Source organism: Puma concolor, chromosome B2 (assembly GCF_028749965.1).
Source record: "Puma concolor isolate L17-30 chromosome B2, mPumCon1.1.hap2, whole genome shotgun sequence".
Lineage (NCBI taxonomy): Eukaryota > Metazoa > Chordata > Mammalia > Carnivora > Felidae > Puma > Puma concolor.
Genome location: NC_141671.1, coordinates 120,166,228 through 120,186,173, shown reverse-complemented (window position 1 = coordinate 120,186,173; position 19,946 = coordinate 120,166,228). Strand labels below are relative to the sequence as shown.

At 38.9% G+C, this 19,946-nt stretch overlaps 1 protein-coding gene across 25 annotated transcripts in view; it reads left to right on the top strand.

Annotated features, from left to right (window-relative positions):
• EPB41L2 (erythrocyte membrane protein band 4.1 like 2) overlaps positions 1-19,946 on the top strand; it is a 221,547-nt gene that overhangs the window by 93,433 nt on the left and 108,168 nt on the right. For 24 of the 25 annotated variants that reach the window (XM_086707835.1, XM_086707848.1, XM_086707847.1 and 21 more), the window contains 2 exons: positions 7,723-8,207; positions 9,324-9,530. In XM_086707835.1, coding sequence (XP_086563961.1) covers positions 7,737-8,207; positions 9,324-9,530 — 678 coding nt within the window. In that variant the 5' untranslated portion in view covers positions 7,723-7,736. Of the gene's footprint in view, positions 1-7,722; positions 8,208-9,323; positions 9,531-19,946 lie in introns of those variants that run through there. The other variant, XM_086707849.1, reaches the window with a different exon arrangement.

Here is a 19,946-nt window from a genome sequence, read left to right as displayed (position 1 = left end):
GGTTTTAAGGAAACCTCTATACCCGATAGTTAGCTTGAACCCCTTACTTGAAGTTCTTCATAGGAGTGTCTAGAGTTGTGTATCTGCTTTGCTTTGCTGGTTGTAGTACTCCGCTTAGGGACCAGTGTCTTCTGTAGCACGATGTTCTGCATCGTATGGTAGGTTGTTTAGCCTGGTGATAGAGACAGCTCCTGGGAATTGACCGCCCTTTTTAAAAGTTAAAAAAAAAAAAAAAATACAAAACAAAAAAAAGGTGGTTTTGCATAACACAGCTTTGTACCTAACCAGTGCTGATCCTCTGTTGATGGTTTTCTGCTTGGTTGCGTGTTAAGTGATGCATACTTTTTCTCATGGAGCTGTTACAATAGTGAACACTTCTGTCAACCCAGATGGAGTATGCCAACATGGTAATTGTGTCAAAACCACATGCTTGTCTAATGGGCTGGCCGTTCCCAGCAATATTCTTTTTGGTTGCTTATAAGCAGAAAGGTCTTTACTTAGTATGTTGTATAACTGAATGGATTTAATTTAATAATTTTATTTTTTTTAATTTAATTTAATATAACTTATATAGCTAAATAAAAATAATGGATTTTCGGTATTTGTAATTATACTTACGAAAGGTAGTGGAATGAGCATTGCTAGAGTTTGGGAAACCGTAGTTCTGGGTTTGGCTTCTCCCGTCTAGCTTTGTGATCTCAGGCAAATCTCTGATCTTTCTGAGCCTCAGTTTCCTTGTTGATAAGAGGGAATGAGGGTATTAGACTGGACGATTTCACAGCACTCATTCGGTAAATATGTATCAGGTGCCTCTCTGTGACAGTCTAGATGCGGGTAACGTAGAAAGAGCCTAGCCCTTATGGGGCTTTCATGTTAGTGTGAAGGCTTGCATTCTACTGCAGAAGTTTGCATTTTAGTGGGTGATGGAGTTTAAAGGCTTATCCACATTTGAAACTCTTGAGAGTCACAGGCATGATAATTATGGTGAATGGATGTGCTATAATCATGTTTTCTTGATGGTGGTAATTTGTTCAAGAAGCCATTTTATCAACAAAGAAGGTAGTGTTTAGGTTTGAGCTTTTGTTTATCTCTGAAACTATTTTAAGAAGGTACTTATTTACACATAATTATATCCACCCTTATTTTTGAGTATTTACAAATACAATTTTATAGAATTAGCCAGTTCACTGTTTTTTTTGTTTGTGTTTTAAGATCTTGTAACTTGCATTTGGAGGGGCAACACTGAACAGCTCTGAGATTCTTAAAACTTAAAAGCGTGAATCCAGTAGTGGTTGAGGAAAACCACTGTGTAAGGCTTAATGGTGTGGTTTATCTGTGCTCTGTCTCTGTGTTAGCACCTTGTCTTTAATTTCCATTCATCAGCTCAATTGTGATTACATGGCCAAAAATGACCTTCAAGTATGGTCTTCTTTCCATGTGATGGGAACTCATCTGTAAATTTCTTACTGGGGGAGGGCCAGAGCGAGTTATAGTAAATCGCAGAATAGATTCATATTCTGTAGTCCTTTCTACAAACTGATACGAATTTTCTTTGAGGACTGAGGACTGCACCAAAGGACCTGGTTAATTCAATCATTCAAAGCATTCAAAGGGGGAGTTGTGATTACATTATGAAATACAGGTGAAAACAGGTATGCACGGCTGTGTGGTCCTCCGTTCAGTGGCCTTGGATAAGTCACATAACTTTTACTCTTTATGACTTACAAACAGGGATCATATCTTCCCTGTAGGATGCTTTAAAGAGCAGATATTTAGGTGCATGATGTCTGACACAGTAAGTGGCAGGTCTTATGATTAAAATAAAAATGTTAGGGGCGCCTGGGTGGCGCAGTCGGTTAAGCGTCCGACTTCAGCCAGGTCACGATCTCGCGGTCCGTGGGTTCGAGCCCCGCGTCAGGCTCTGGGCTGATGGCTCAGAGCCTGGAGCCTGTTTCTGATTCTGTGTCTTCCTCTCTCTCTGCCCCTCCCCCGTTCATGCTCTGTCTCTCTCTGTCCCAAAAATAAATAAACGTTGAAAAAAAAAAATAAAAAAAACATGTTAATGTTTCTAACATAATAGTGGAAACTTGAGTTTTATATCTCATTGCTTCTAAAATATTTTGACCAAAAATCAACTTTACTTAATTGGTCTCCAGATTATTTGTCATAGCAAAAGTAATTAGAGAGCTACCAATTATCTTGATTAGCTTGGACAAGGGTGGGACGTTTTTATTTTAATTTTTACCAGGGCATTGGTTCAACTCTCAAAACGTAATTAGAGAGTATATACTAAAAATCAACTTGGGTCATTGCATGATTAATATAAATAATATTCTCCATTTAAGTGGTACATGGAAAATGGTAGTTTAAAGAAGGAAAAAAGACTTTCTGTGCTATTTGGGGCCAGTTCAAAAACTCATGTAAGAGTCTTACTGGGAGACATGATTCTGAATTTTAAATACCTAATAGTGGTACAGCCACTAGAGAAAAACTGTATTGAGTTTCCTCAGAAAATTAAAAAATTAACTACCATATGATCCAGCAGTTTCTTGGTATTTATCAAAAGAAATGAAAACTCACTAACTCAAAAAGATGTATACACACCATGTTCACTGTAGCATTATTTATCGTAGTCAGCATATAGAAACAACAGCCTAAATTTCCATTTATGGATGAATGGATAAAGAATTGTCACACACACACACACACACACACACACACACACAAGAGTATTATTCATCAGTAAACAAGAATGGAATCTTGCTGTTTGCAATAGCATGGATGGATTATGCTAAACTAAATGTCACAGAAAGAAAGACACCTTAAGATCTCTCTTGTATGTGCAATTTAAATAACAACAACAACGAAACCAAGCTCATAGATAAAGAGAACAACCAGTGGTTGCCAGATGCGGGAATGAGAGAAATGGGTGAAATTTGTTTGTTTAGTTTAAATAAATTGAGGGGGGGTGGGAAGCCCACTTAGGTTTGTGAATAATAACTGCATTCTGTTTACCTGAACGTTCAACTCAGATCTTTGGAGGAGAAAGTTCAGTAATCATATTAGCTTTAGAATGACTTAACAGATCTTGGCTCATGTCTTCCTAAATAAAGGCAATGCCTTAATATTTTGTACATTTTGGTTTACGTTGAGCTAAGATTTCTGTACAAAAATTCCATAAAACATATAGTTTAGTTTTGCTCAATATCACCAGTTTTTGATTTTCAGGAATATTGGTATAATTTTTCTACAATACATCCATGTTGGCTACAGCCTGTTTTATCTGTGATGTTTACTTCATCACAGATATTTGTTTGACAGAATACGATGTTTAAGTTTGGTGATCTGAGACCAATGCAGATGGTAGTTAAACATTTTACTAACACACCTACACTTTATGCTTTTATACAGCATAGAGGTAGTGAACTAATATGTGCAAATTTTCAAACATGGATAGAATTATAAATTAAAATGTTATGGTTACTTAACTATTCTTCCTTTGTAGCATTGCCCTCCATTTATTTCCACTCATCTCCTAGTCTTATTATATAGTTCTCTCACCTCCTGCCTTCTGCCTGACTCTGCAATGTTGAGCAGTGATAAAGTTCTTTTCAGGACCCTCTAAATACAAAACTACACTTTTTCTCTAGGTGATGGCTGTATGTATCATTTGTGCTTTTAACTATCACCCATACGATGACAACTCCCAAATCCATATCTCTTGTGCATATCCAGTCTCCGTTCAAGACCTGTATGGCAGGTGTTCAGCTAGACAGACTTGTCAGTTGTGATGCATTCAAAACAGAGTTTGTCTCCGTCAGACCCTCTTTTCCTTTGTGCTCCCTGTTTCAGTGGGTGGTTCTACCATCACCCCAGTTTCCATGACCTGAGACTTTTCCTCAACCCTTTCCTCTCTTTGACTTGTTCTATTCATTGTGGACACATCATGTCGTCTGTCTCTCTTTACCATTAGATTCATTTCTTGTCCTTTGCCTCACTGCTCCTACCTTAGTGCAGACCATCATTGTCTTGTGTGTGGGTTATTGGACAGCCTTCTGGATGTCTATTTCAATCTTTCATCCTGTACTTTACAAGCCCGGTTGGGCTATTTGAAATGTGGGTATGATTACATTACTCCTCTGTGGAAAGCGCTTATATGACTTCTGACTGCCTTTAAATTAACCTCAAGACCTTTCTTACCAGGATACACAAAACCTTTTATGTCCTGGCTCCTGCTTACTGCTCCTACTTTGTCCCTGCTAATTCGCTTTCCTCCTCATCTCCTATCTCTATAACAAGCTTCCACTTAACTTGTACAGTGTATTACCGTTCAGTACTTGTGGTTTCCTGTAGGAGGAATATTCTCCTGGTTCCACACTTCCCTGTTCCTGGCACATGCTGCCTATCCTGACTCCCTTGCCTGAATGAGGGCTCATTATTTTAAAGAAACTCAAATGTCAACTTTGGTAGAAGGGCTTACCTAGTGACCCTCTTCTCCTAATCTGGGTTAAGTATCTGTCTTGTGCTTTTTAAGCAGTGTGCTTTTCACTTCATCTGTACACCACCTTCTCCCCTCCTTCAGCTTCTTGAAGGCAGTCTTTATTCATGTGCCCAGTACTTGGCACATTGTAGGGGCCCATTAAATATAGTCAGGCTGACTGAATGCTTTCATGCTTGCCTATTAGAAGGGAATACCATTTTTAAAAACTTTTTTATTATTGAGATATCACCCTTTAAAAAACTATATTATTTTTTCATTTTATTTATTTTAGGGCACAAACGAGTTGGAGAGGGGCATTGAGAGAGAGAGAGAGAGAGAGAATATCTTAAGCAGGCTTCACATACAGCATGGAGCCCGGCGTGGGGCTGGATCCCACAACCCTGGGATCATGACCTGAGCCAAAATCAAGAGCCAGATGCTCAACCAACTGAGCTACCTTGGGGCCCGAGATATCACCCTTTTAAAGCTTACAATGCAATGGTTTTGTGTGTATTCACAAGGCTGTACAACCATCACCACTGTCTAATTCCAGAACATTTTCATTACCCCCAAAGGAAACCCTGTACTCATTAGCAGTTGCTCTCTATTCTATCTTCCAGCCCTTTACAACCACTAATCTACTTCTTCTTTGTGGGTTTGCGTATTCTGGAAATTTCGTAGAAGCAGATCACATACCATGTAACCTTTTGTATTTTTTTCACTTAGAATAATGTTTTCAAGGTTTGTGTGTGGCAGCATACATTAGCACTTCATTCCTTTTTAGGAGTTAATATTGCACAGACAGGGGCGCCTGGATGGCGCAGTCGGTTGAGCGTCCGACTTCAGCCAGGTCACGATCTCGCGGTCCGTGAGTTCGAGCCCCGCGTCGGGCTCTGGGCTGATGGCTCGGAGCCTGGAGCCTGTTTCCGATTTTGTATCTCCCTCTCTCTCTGCCCCTCCCCCGTTCATGCTCTGTCTCTCTCTGTCCCAAAAATAAATAAATGTTGAAAAAAAAAAAATATTGCACAGACACACCCATCTTGTTTATCCATTCATCAGTTGCTAGAAATTTGAGTTTCTGTTTTCTGACTATTACGGATAAGGCTGTTCTGAAGATTCGTTTACAAGTTTTCCTGTGGACATCTGTTTTCATTTCTCTTGGGTATATATATATACATGTAGGAATGGAATCGCTAGGTCCTGTGGTAACTTTAACTTTTGAGAAACTGACAAACGGTTTTCCAAAGTGAATGCACCATTTTACTTTCTTTGCCACCAGGGTTGAGAATTTAAAATTTTCCACATTCTCACTAGTACTTGTTACTCTCTGTCTTTTTGATAAGAGCCATCTTTTAGTGCATATGAAGTGGTATCTGATGGTGGTTTGGGTTTCATTTCCCTAATGACTGATGATGTTGAGCAGCATTTCAAGTGCTTACTGGCCATTTGTATGTTTTCTTTGGAGAAATGTCTACTTAAAATTCTTTGCATTCATTCATTCATTCATCATTCATTCTGTTGAATTGTAAGGGTTCTTGATATATTTTGGATACTAGACTCTTATCAGATATATGATTGGCAAAAGAGGGTGAAGAATATTTTAATAAACAAGTGTAGTACTGATACATGCTACAGTATGGGTGAACCTTGAAAGCATTATGTCCAGTGAAAATGCCACATGTGTAATTCCGTCTATTTGAAATGTCTAGAATAGGCAAATCCATATGGATTGAAAGTAATTGCCAGGGGCTGGGGGCAGGGGGAGGGGACAGCAGAGACAAAACGTTAATGGGTAGAAAGTTCCTTTTCAGGATGATGAAAATATTCTAGAATTAGATAGTGGTGATGGTTGCACAATCTTGTGAATGAATTCAAAACCATTAACTAAGCAATTTAAATGGGTAAATTTTGTGGTATGTGAAGTATATCTCACTAAAGCTTAAAAAAGAGCAAGTGCGGGGCGCCTGGGTGGCGCAGTCGGTTAAGCGTCTGACTTCAGCCAGGTCACGATCTCGCGGTCCGTGAGTTCGAGCCCCGCGTCAGACTCTGGGCTGATGGCTCGGAGCCTGGAGCCTGTTTCCGATTCTGTGTCTCCCTCTCTCTCTGCCCCTCCCCCGTTCATGCTCTGTCTCTCTCTGTCCCAAAAATAAATAAACTTGAAAGAAAAAAAATTAAAAAAAAAAAAAAAAAAGAGCAAGTGTGTTTTATTTTTTTGAACTAGTCAAGGTTTGTACTACTTTTGAAGATAGCTGGAAAATTTCCTACTGGCCAGGGTTCCCAGGCCTTTGAACATTGGCAACAGAGGAGAGAGTGTGCTATCTCTGCTCTGCCTGTTTTTTTTTTTTTTGTTTGTTTGTTTGTTTTTAATATATCAGCGGGGGAGCTTTATTTTAAAAAATCCCTCTTTGCTCGTGTGAAATTGAGACAAGTAGTTACTTTCACACTTCATTTCAATTTTGTTTTCGTTAGTTGTGATAGGGTCAATTGTTCGATGCATTTCCCCTCCCCACCTCTATAATGTCTTCATTTGGTTCAGATTAAGGGCCCCTAGATACTTGTAATTGCATCTATAAGGAAGACTATGTTTGCGTTTGGGTGGGACAGAGGGTTAGACTTTTTGATCATAGTTTGAGTACTTTTCTCAGAAAACTAACTCCTGCACTGAAATAATGCTGGTGAATTATGGGGTTTAATTGTGGGCAAAAAAGATACAGTTTTTTTTTTTCCAGATCTAATTTTCTCACTATTAAGCACTCCACATTTAAAATTCATCTTTATAATACCCATCATTTTGGTTTCACTGTGTGGAAATTGCAGTGAAATTTGTCTCCATACTTACTAACAGTATCAGTAACATTATTGTGTGATAGAATAAGGCATACAAAGTATAGAGAAAAGAAATTTTCCTTAAAAAATGGCGGGGTTTTTTGGGGTAAGTTTTTTATGGCTAGATGAAACTTAATAAAAGTAATCACCTAAGCTCTTCATGATTTTAAGTTCTATCAGTACAGAATCCGTTAATTCCATTGTGATGCTACCTTTGGTTCTTTGATTCTGATAGAGAATTCTAAGAGTAGCAATCTCCGTTTTTCTTTTGTGCTTATGAACCGTCTTTCCCTACACATTTTCTATCATCTCTTTGCCATTTCCCTTCCCACTCTTCTGTACCCTGTTCCTTCCCTCCAAACTAAAACTGAGAGAGTTTGTAAAATAGCATTTTTGTGGTTTTGTTTTGTTTACAGCATAAGCTGTAACCATGACCACTGAAGTAGGCTCCACTTCTGAAGTGAAGAAAGAACCTGAACAATTAGGAGCAGACACAGATACAACCAAGGAGAAAACGAAAGAAGTAGCAGAAAATCAGCAGAATCAGTCCTCCGATCCAGAGGAGGAAAAAGGTTCCCAGTCATCTCCTACAGCTGAAAGCCAAAGTAGTCCACACCGCCAGAAGAGAGAGAAGGATCCATCGGAGAGCAGGGGAATTTCTCGATTCATACCCCCATGGCTTAAGAAACAAAAGTCCTATACCTTAGTAGTGGCCAAAGATGGAGGAGATAAAAAAGAGCCTACCCAAGCTGTTGCTGAGGAGATTTTAGATAAAGAAGAATCTCTTCCTGAAGGAGAGAGGCAGGCCAAGGGTGATGCCGAAGAAACCGCTCAGAGGAAACAACAGGAGATTAAAGTTGATGTCAAGGAAGAGAAACCAGTGAGCGGTCCTGCGGCACAGGTATGTTTGAGAAGTGTTTGGGAATTAAAGGTTCATGTTCTTTTTTTTTTTTTTTTTTCAAATACGTGTATTTTCGAGGGGGGTGGGGGGAGAGAATCCCAAGCAGGCTCCACACTGTCAGTGCAGAGCCCAATGTGGGGCAAACTCACAAACTGGGAGATCATGACCCGAGCCAAAGTTGGACATTTAACTGACTGAGCCACCCAGGCGCGCCTAAAGCTTGATGTTCTAGCCACATGACAAAAAGGATTTCTTTTGAGTCATTTTGAGATTTTTTCTATGCAGATACTACTTTGGCTTATTGTATCTGGAATATGGGTCTTGGAGTGGTCTGCTACAGCCTTCTTGTTACTTCTTTTTAAAAACTTGCCCAAATAATAAGGCAAAAAAATTGACTCTATATGCAAACTATAAAAAAAAAAAAATCCATGTTTCTTACTGTTTAGGTTAAACAGATACTTAGAATCCAACGACCTGTCCTTTAAAAAAAATTTTTTTTTTGATCTTTATTTTTGAGAGACAGAGTGCAAGCAGGGGACGAACAGAGAGAGAGGGAGACATAGAATCCGAAGCAGGCTCTGAGCTGTCAGCACAGAGCCCGACGCGGGGCTCGAACTCACGAACTGTGAGATCATGACCTGAGCTGAAGTAGGACGCTTAACCGACTGAGCCACCCAGGCGCCTCCGCCTGTCCTTTTTAAATAGTGTGGATTTTTTACCTCTTTGATTTGATGTATGGGAGTGTTCAGGAAGTAGGAAGAAATAGATTTGTATGTGTGAACATTTTGGTTGCCTAATGAACCTAGGCTTTGCCATACTATGCTATTATAATTGGAAATTTTATTATTTGAAATAATATTTTAAGTTTTAGTTGCCAGGATGTAGTTTCTTCTACTCATTTAATGCTGATGTTACCAAACTGGCAAAATGAGAAAATGGAGGAAGGGGGAGGGAGATATGGGGAATATCTTTTCTAGCAAAATTTTGAAGTCTTTTAACATTGTAGGTTGACAGTGTTTATAACAATCACAATTCCTACTGAAGATTTTCCTTCCAATACTTTGTCTTCTGCAAATTGGTTAACTTTAGTATGAACGTACATTTTTTTGTCAACAGCCTGCTGATGAAGTAAGTAAGGAGAGAGAAGAGAAGGCTAAAGAAATACAGGAAGACAAATCAGAAGAAGCAAAAAGGGAGACCAAGGAAGTGCAGACCAATGAGCTAAAGTCAGAGAAGGCTTCTCAGAAAGCCACCAAGAAGACCAAAACTGTCCAGTGTAAAGTGACCCTCCTAGATGGCACTGAGTACAGCTGTGACCTGGAGGTGAGATGGGGTGCTGGTTGGATGGCTGTCTTGATGTGTAGGGTGAACACAGAAGGCACAGTTTGCCCTCACTTGTGGGCTGGCACAGTGTATATATTTTTGTGTCTCTATAAGCTAGTTTGTCAGTTGTGCTTTAAAAAATAAGAACAGGAGAGGGTCATTTCCATGACAAACAATATTTCCTGACCCTAAGGGGGTGGGGGGTGCGGAATCAGGGCCAATGTTCTGCTAGTTTGCACTGGTCGTGTGCATTGGCTGGTGTTTGTTCAGAATGGGTATTAAATAGTTTGAATGTTACCTTTTTCTGTAAGGGTTTCACTTGAGAAACCAGCTAGGTTGGTATTTCAGAGTCATGTTAATTTCAGAACTTTACCCCTAAGTTTTTTTTATCCTGAGTCTAACGATTTAAGATTGAGCTCATTTATTCAGTTTCATTTAATTAAACAACACTCATGATTTGTAAAGCATATAATTTATTAGCATGGATGTGACCAAAACCAATATAATTAAAACAAAAATATTTTTTTAATGTTTATTTTTGAGAGAGAGAGAGAGAGAGAGAGAGAGAGAGAGAGAGAGAGAGAAAGGGTATGAATGGGGCAGAGGCAGAGAGAGAGAGGGAAACAACTCGAAGCAGGCTCCAGGCCCAGAGCTGTCAGCACAGAGCCTGACAAGGGCCTCGAACTCACGAACTGTGAGATCATGACCTGAGCCAAAGTAGAATGCTTAACCTACTGATCCACCCAGGTGCCCCACCAATATAATTTTTTTAAAGCATCTAGTACCTTATAATTCCGTTAGAGCTTGTTACTTTTCATAGCTAAGTTACTTTATTTACAAGAACATGTGCAAATAGCTGATATGCACTGAACAACTGTGTCAAAAGCTTCGAATGGACTATTTCACATAACACTTGTAAGAATCTATATGAGGTAGGTATTATTATGGGTGTTCCCGTTGTTACAGTGGGGAATGGAAGGCTTGGAGAGTTTAAGTAACTTGCTCAAAGTTTCATGCCAATTAGTGGGTGAGCCAGAATTCCAGACCTGGCAGTTTGACTCTGGACATTGTGAACCTGACCACCAAACTACCCTGTTTGATTTGTTACACGTGGACAAAGCAGTAAGTGGGACCCCTTTTGTTCATTTAAAATATGGTCTCTATAGAATAGTCTTTGCTTTGGTCTTCTCGCTTATTAAATATTAAAATTATTTTTTCCTAATTCTTCACATTCTTACTAAAAATAGAAGTTACACTTTAACTATAATGAAAGGATTCAGCTTGGTGAAATAGACCTATCTAGTTGAACAGTATTTTATTATATATTTAAACCTGTATTAGAATACAAGGTACGGAGGGTGCAAAGATGAATAATTCATGGTCCTTTATTTTACTTCATCTGTTTTACTCATTTTAGTTATAATTGTTTAGAGATTTCATTTATTTCAAGAACAGGAGTGGCAAAAGAGAATTAAAAATCCTTACAGCTTTGAGAGAGAGCTCGGAGGGTTAGAGGGAGACTGATAAACTGTGTGTCTCAGGTAGGGTGGGTACAGTAAAGAAAATAATACAATGACGCTGTGAACTTGACTCAATTACGTTTGACTCCATGCTCCTTGTTTCTCCTACGTGTGCTAGAAGTTAGGGAGTCTAAAATTTGAGAACCAACTTGATAACTTGTTATGTGACTTTGAACCATTTATTGAAGCTCTCTGGGCCAGACTGAGGTCCGGAAGCTGGCTTCATCTATGGAATATAAGGTTGCTTAGGTAATTCAGAAGGTCCTTGCTATCTCTGAAGCTCTTTATATGACCAAACCTCAGGGTTTACCAATGTGCTCTATGGTTTAAATCTATTTCTGTTCTCTATCTTTTAAAGTCACCATGTATGTAAAAAACTACCAAAATCTAGAAGAGAATTGACAGCTGTATATTCCCCATAAAAATTTTACTCAGATGTTCCTATTATGCCATGCGTTTCAGATTTTTTTTTTAAGACCCAAAACCTTGCTGAAGTCTCGTTCGCATCTCTCTTGCTCAGTACATCTCTTTTTACCGCATGTAAATCTACTTTGTTCACTTTCAGCTGCTGTGTAGTTTTCTTTGGATGACTAAACCAGTCTATCCATTCCTGTGCTGAGGCTCAATTTCTTTACGTAGTATAACAGCCATTGCTTCAGTGATCACAATCCTACACCTTGCCTTGTTTCCTTGTGCGAGAGTTTCTTCAGGGTAGACCATAGTGGAATTGCTCTGTTGGTTGATTGCAATTTTGCTTCCTCTGTTTTCCCAGATCCTGCCAAAGTGATCTCCAAAGCGGTGGTGCCAATTTAAATTCTAGCCAGGGGGTGCCTGGGTGGCTCAGTTGGTTAAGTGTCCAACTTCGGCTCGGGTCATGATCTTGCGGTCTTTGAGTTTGAGCCCCGTGTCGGGCTCTGTGCTAACAGCTCAGAGCCTGGAGCCTGTTTCGGATTCTGTGTCTCCCTCTCTTCTCTGACCCTCCCCCGTTCATGCCCTGTCTCTCTCTGTCTCAAAAATAAATAAACGTTAAAAAGAATTAAAAATAAATTCCAGCTAGTAAGCCCTGAATTGAATTTTTCCACATTGTCCCTACTTGTTCGTGATGATTTGACATTCATTTCATATTTTTTAATCTAGGGTTTTTGCATATAATATATTTTATTTCCTTTTATCAGCTTTGTGAAATTTTATTAACCAGGTTACATACCAGCCTCATAAAGTTGCTTCCCTTTTAACATTCTCTGGAAAAGTTTAGATAAATTAGGCGTTATCTGTTCTTGGGAGATCTGGTAAAACTTGCCTTTAAAACTGTCTTGGCCTGGTGAAAAGAGTAGGGTTGGAGAGTGGGTTTGTTTTTTTGTTCTTTTGTTTTGTTTTTTGAATCACTGATTCAGTTTCCTTATACTAATAGCTTGTTTCTGTTTTTTCTTGAGTTAGTTGTAGTAATTCATACTTTCAGAGGAAACTCTCCATGTCCTCTAATTTGACAAATCTCTTGGCATGACGTTTGTCATAGTATTCTCGTCGTGTGCACTTGATTTTCATTCCATTTTCATTTCTATAGTTACTTGCCTTTTCTCCCCCCCCCTCATTCTTCCTATAGAGCTAACCATTTTGATTTTTTTTTCAAAGAAACAACTGGGTTTTATTGTTTCTATGTTACTTTTTTTGTAACATTTTTTCCCTTTTGCTCTTTAGTTTTTCTTTTGTGATTAGCCTGTTTTTCTTCTGATTTCTTGGGTATCAAATAAATATAGGCTTTCATGGCTCTAGCTTTCCCTTCAAGTATCTCTCGTTGAGTCCACAAGTTTTGAGTATAGGGCTTTTCATTGCCGTTCAGTGCTTAATATTTTTGCGTCCTGTTAAATGGGTCATTTTTGACCACTGAAGCTTTTATAAATGTGGTTTTGAATTTCCAGAGCATGTGTGTGTTGTGAATATATGTTGTGCATGTCTTGTGGGATCTGTTACGTTTGTTAAGACTTATTTTGCAAGCTAATCTATAGTCAGTTTTTGTAATAGTTCTTTTTGAGTTTGGGAAAGTATATTCTCTCCTTGTTGGCACAGGTGTTCAGATCTGTCCTTTGGATCAGTCTTATTAGTTATGTGGCTCATATTGTTTATGTCTCTGTTAATTGTTTAACTGCTTCATTTATCAACTAATATGAGAGGTGTGTTGAGATCTCTTCCTGTAATTGTTGATTTGATAATTTCTCTTGATATTTCTGTAAGTTTATGCTTTATAAAATTTGAGGCTAGATTATTATATGGCAACATGTGCTAAATTAAATATTCTTGGAATTTTGTCCCCCTTTTTACCATCATACAGTACCTTCAAATTTATTTTGACATTAATATTACTGTACTGGCTTTATTTTGGTTAGGATTTGCCTGGACTATCTTTTCTCATTTCTTTGTTTTTAGACATTGTGTGGTTTTTTTTTTTTTTTTTTTTTTTTTTTTGAGGAGACGTTTTTTAATCCCATTTGCGAATTCTTTTAACTGGTGAGTTTATGCTAGCTGTTTTGTATGATCTGTGTGTGTGGTCATATCCTGTCATCTAATTTTGGGTTGTCTGGTATTTTTCTTTGTTTATTGATGCTCTTTTAGGAATGATATTTAAGTGTTTTATAGACACACGTAATGAAGTCTAGTATTAATCACTGTGCCTGCCCCCTTTATTCCATCTGTTTAGCACTCATTTGTTGTCAGATCTCATTTTGGAATGGTACAAAATAACATTCTTATCTGTATGGCTATTCCCTCTTCTGGGACTTTGCTACTCATGGGGAATGAAGTCCTGTTGCTTGAAGCAGAGTTGAGAAAGAATGCAAAGTTAAATGCAGCAAAGTTTGCGATTACCAAAGTTTAATTCACTTTGACTTCAATTGGTTGCAAAAGCATAGGAGTCTTTTATTTTTATGACTATATTAATATACAGATAGATTGGCTTTTCAGTTAATAAATGATTAATTCATATATCATTAAAAATGAACTTTGGAGGACAATAGACAAATTTGAAATGTGTAGCATATATGTGTTGAACAAACTGTTTTCTCCTTTCAAGTACAAAGCAGAATGAAATCAGAGGAGGCTATCGTGATGTGATCCCATAGCAGGTTTTAATGTACCAGCAGATCACTAGAATTCTGTCTAGGCAGTGACTTCTATTTGACCACAGGCCGTAATTCATCATTTTCGTAATAGCTCTTATAACCACGTAAATGTTATAGGTTGTATTACCTATCTTGGCTAACTCTCTTTTATTCAGTTTTTCCCATTTCGGTTCTCTGGTTGCTTGCCTAGTGTCATTAGTATGGGTCTGATACTCATCAGACCTGCTGTATTTCCTCTTTGGGAGCAGAGCCCAGAGGACAGCCGTCACATGATTTGAGTGCTCTCATGTTTCCCGTTCCAGCATTGACCTTAGACAGATTGGGTGATGTGCTGATGCTGCTTATCTGGAGTTCTATAGCTCTGTACCGGAAATCGGTGTCTAAGGACTACTTGGGGAAGTGTGTTGTGGGAAACCATAGCTATTCATGTACTTGCAAGCACTCAAGGAAGATAAATACAATGTGGGAAATAAATACTTTCACTTAATTTAGTTTGGGAGATTAGATTTGTTTCCGTCTGTTGACTGTCATTAAAGATGATGTCTGTCATGACTTTTTAGATGCCCTTTGTTTTTGTTTTGTATGTCCATGTGTCTAATTTTCAACTTGAACTTTAGATGATAGCATTCCCACTGAAGAGAGCCTGAATGTCTTCGCTTTAGGGCACCAGCAACAGTAGAGGGAAGCATGGCCTTTTCAGGGCTCTGGAGAAGTTGGAATGACCTAGCTTATAGAGACCTTACAGAGTAAGATGATGTTCTAGAAGGCGTTCACATGCCAGGATGAGAAGATTAAAACTGATCTGTAGAGCAAAATGAGCTGGCAGAGGTTGTAAAGTTATTGGGACATAGGACCTAGCAAGAATGCTATTTAGATTTCAGAACATAGTAGGTAGCTGTGTGGCTGCAATAGTTTAGGGGGAACTTTTTATTCACTACAGTTTTAAAGAGGCACATCAGTGGTTTTTATAGAAATGATTTCATCAGTGTGATTAGAGCACTGGGAAAGGTTTCCCGTTTGTGCCTGTCAGTACCTTTAGTCAAAAAAAGCACCCCTCTTAAGCCATTTCATACAAATGTTACTGTATTACCTGAATAATTTTTCTTAAAGATAATTCTTGGAGATATTGTTTGTTTGGTGTCCTAACATGAACTGTTCCTCAGATTACTTCCTTAAAATTGATAGAAAGATCGCCATATCTCCATCTCTGTCCTGTATTCCTTGTTCTGTTCATTTTATGGCCTCTTGTTTCCACATTTTTTCCTCCTATATGCCATCCGGGACCATTCTTTCTTGAACCTCAGGAATTAAATGAATAGATGCTCAGGGAGCCAAGGCAACACCGTTTGCAGAAACTAATTATTGTCTTTGGAGTCCGCATTCTTTTGAGGAAAGTGAATATATATTGTTAATAAGCGGATAAAAATGCCTCACACATAATATTTGTGAGCATAAATATTGGATAAGAGGGAAGTTTTAGAGAATGATTGTAGTTAACTGAAAAAAAAATAATATAGAAGTGGCTTGACTTTAATTAATGTTATTTTTGGCTTATGTAACAATAGGCTTATTGCTAAATCATGCATTAATTTTGACCCAAGGCCTAGTCTGTCTGTGTGCATTTGTTCCAAATCTTTGTGTGAGGTATTTTTTCATTGTATTTAGTGAAAATTACACTTTCATTTTATAGTAATAATTATAAAATTTTACTATCAATTGGTAATAAAGGATCTCAAGTATTTTTTTTGAAAACTTGGAGGATTATATTTTTTAATAAAACACTATAATTTCTATCCTTCGGTACGTCTGTTTTTATCTTATTGGGATATTTAATGGTATGTGACAAGCTCCTTTGGTACCAGAATTTGAATGGGAAGAATTTTAGGGAGTCTCCTGGACTGTGCATGCTTGTTGCAGAGAATCAGCTATATGACTCATGTGACAATTGCCATTCGTCATTTATACTCCATGTGTGAAAACACCGGGGCTCTCTCCTGTAAGAAAAAAGTACAGTAAGGTTTAGTTGAAGTTGTGGATATAAAGTCAGGAGACCTATGTTTCCTTTTCTTTTGACTCTGGATGTCTTGGGGCAGTCACTTCCTCTTTTTTCTTCTGTTCTCAGATAGCAAAGTAAAAATGAAAATACTTGCTTCCTCTGTTTCTCTGATTGAGCTAGTTTTACTACAGCTGATAAGTCTACGTATTTTTTTAAGTCTGAAAATAAATGTGAGAGTCCCTGCAAGACTTTGGGAGCAAGAGTGAATGTGCATTCTGGGTTAGAGTTGCTCACATTTTCCTCTGGCATCTGAAAGTTGTTCCCACGTGTTGATTTAGTCTGAGAATCGAGGGCATTGTTTCTGCCCACACACAAATGCCAGTACCATTTTTTCCTTAGTGCTATGAATAAGGCGATCAGAATGTAGGCTCTTTTCGTCAACGTTCTGATGATAAAAGTATTTACCAGAAAGTAGAATGTGTCAAGGTCGTCTTGTCTTTTGTAGAGTACTGGTCTCAGAAATCCAATTTGATTATCATTGCTTTTGAGTGGTTTTTATTTATTTACTTGATTGCTTGTTCTGCTTTCACTCTTCAAGGTGGTTCTTTCAGACCTCTAGCACTGACCCTTAACTAGGTTTATTAGTTTAAAAACAACAACAACAAAACGTTTATTTTGGGGGGGAGGAGGGCATATAGGCGGGGTGGAGGGGGAGAGAATCCCAAGCAGACTTCATGTGGTCAGCGTGGAGCCCAATGTGGGGCTTGATCCCAGGAACCATGAGATCATGCATGACCTGAGCCAAAATCACAAGCTGGATTCTCAACCCACTGAGTTACCCAGGGTGCCCCATTAAATAGTTTTAACCGTCTGCATACCTCTGGAGGATCTAGAAGTTGTGGCCTTACATACGCTCCCATTAAAGTGTTAGATTTAAATATGGATTAGGAACTCAGAACTGTTTATTTTTAATTTATTTTTAATTTTTTTTTAATGTTTATATTTGAGAGAGAGAGACAGAGCGTGAGTGAGGGAAGGGCAGAGAGAGGGAGACACAGAATCCAAAGCAGGCTCCAGGGTCTGAGCTGTCAGCACAGAACCCAACGTGGGGGCTCAAACCTACAAGCTGTGAGATTGTGACCTGATGAGCTGAAGTCAGACGCTTAACCGACTGAGCCACCCCGGCGCCCCAGGAGCTGGGAACTATTTAATTGGCACATACTATGTACAACATAAAATCCTAACAACATGGGTCCAGGTGAAGGTCTCTGTCTGTCCAATTATACCTTTAGTTTAAAAAAGGAGTTAATTAAGTTGATAATTCTGTTCAGTAACTTGTATCTACTAAGTGGGAAGAGTGTGAGTGGTTAGTTTGGTTCAACTTGATGACAGCAGGGATTCACAGGAGCAGGGCAGAACATGGCCTTTTCAAGTCACTTGTTAGCCGGGCGTTCAGGACTCTCTTAAGAAATGACCTCAGACTGTCTTTTGATCGCTATCTACTGGATTTTTGAAGTTTTTCCTCTGCCAGCTTAATTGTTCTTCCATTTAGGCACATCCTAAATTATCTTTTCTTCCTTCAAGTTTCTGATCAGACCATCTCTACATTTTGATTTCCTCCCTAGCCACACCATTCCTCCCCATTGTTTAACGTCCAGCTCACATTCAGCTTTTAGAATGTTTTCTTTCTTCCTCTGAACTTGTTTGCACCATTAATTTGGCAATTAATCATGCACTCCGCCTTCTGAAAGAATTGCTTGTGTTGTGTTGAAAAAGTGCTAAACTCTTGCATTGTTGTTTGATTTTTCTCCTATTGTTTCTTCACCTGGAGAAGGGTGTTGGTTCCTTGAGAAAAGGGACTTTCTTTCTCCCCATAGGGCCTTAACACAGGACTTTGTGCCCTACTCATAGAAAGTAATTGTTGGTTTATTTTTCTCTACTTTCTTGTGTATGTATAAAATTTTCGTCCTTATCTAAGCTAAATGATTGCATTTGCTTATTTCTGTTCCTAATTCTCTCCACCCTCTCCAATTAAAAAAGAAAGATTTGCATGTATACGTAAATATTTGTATTTCCCCACCCCTTATTGCTACTTCTGTCTACCACCGCCCTGCTGTCTATTTTAATATGAAATTTATTGTCAAGTTGGTTTCCATACAACACCCAGTGCTCATCCCTACAGGTGCCCTCCTCAATGCCCATCACCCACTTCCCCCCACCCCCACCCCCACCCCATCAGCCCTCAGTTTATTCTCAGTATTTAAGAGTCTCTTATGGTTTGCCTCCTTCCCTCTCTGTAACTTTTTTTTTAAACTTTTTTTTTCCACCCTGCTTTTTAAATACTTAGAAACAGCAGGCTAAGTTCTTGTAGAAGTGCTTCAAGGGCTTAACTGAATGAAAACAATGCAATTCCTACAAAAGGCAGTCAAACTGCTAGGCAGGAGCCCCTAGACATGGGTGTGATGTGGTCCTGGCCCTTTAGGAGCGCAGGGCCCTGTAGGGGAAAGTGGATTCCCAGGGCATAAGACTTCTTTCACTTAAATGGGCGGTTGCTTGGTGGCTGAGTGTAGGCTGGGCTGGAAGAGAATATAATTAATACCTTATTCCCTGCGTCTTTTCAATAGCGCTCCTCCTGAGCACATTAAAAAAGGATATGGTTTTCATTTCTAGGCGGTCAAGAATGCTACCACATGCTTTATCCTTTTTGTGACCCTCACTTTTGGTTTCAAAATCTGGGGCTTGCCCTTGCGTCAGTGGTATTTTGAAAGCATTAAATGTGACACTTAAATGTAACTTGTCACTGTGAGTAAGCATCTTGACATAATTTTGAGGGCAGCATCCATCTCTTCCTGGCCCTTTCTCACACATGCTGCCAGGCAAGCTCACTCCTTGATAATCGACTGCTTCATACCATTTAATAAGTTTTCACTCTAGCCTGGAGGGTGGTGGCAGAACAAGCACTGGGTCTTTGAATATTTTTCTGTTTTCAGTGAAAATTATTTGAAGGTTGAGGGAGGTTAGAAATGGCACGAAGCTCATCGTCAGAGTAAGGTTTGTACTTGAAAATCGGTTCAGCGGCATTTTTCTCATGCACCAGAATATACGTAGGCATTAAAAAATTTTAGCTCCTTGACAGAATTCATCAGATGAAGAGACACAATCTTATTTCTCTCAGCCAATAAAAAAATCCATAAAATATCTCTTGTTAAACAGACAATTCAGAAAACCTCTTGTTCTTGTTACTGTTTTATTTTTAGTCGCCGCTCTCCCTTCTGAAGAAATTAAAGATAATGTAAGTGATAGTTTTATTTCTCTACTGTAGAAATTTTGCTAAATATTCTCCTCCCTGATCCTATCTCCCTGTTCCCCTTCTCCACAAGATTGGTGATGTGTGCAGGAGCCTGAAGGGGGCCCGGGTTTGAGAATCCTTCCTTCCCTGTGCATGTTCATTTCACAAATGTTGGGGCCACTCATTTCATCCTGTCCCTCCCACAGCGGGATTCATATTCTGTGGCCCAGTAAAAACATAGAATTTATCATTAGTATTTTTTAGATTAAAAAAATTTTTTAACGTTTATTTTTGAGACTGAGAGAGAGCATGAATGGGGGAGGGTCAGAGGAGGAGATACAGAATCTGAAACAGGCTCCAGGCTCTGAGCTGTCAGCACAGAGCCCGACGCGGGGCTCCAACCCACAGACCACGAGATCATGACCTGAGCCGAAGCTGGTCGCTTACCCGACTGAGCCACCCAGGCTCCCCTCGTGAATATTTAAAGTACTGTAA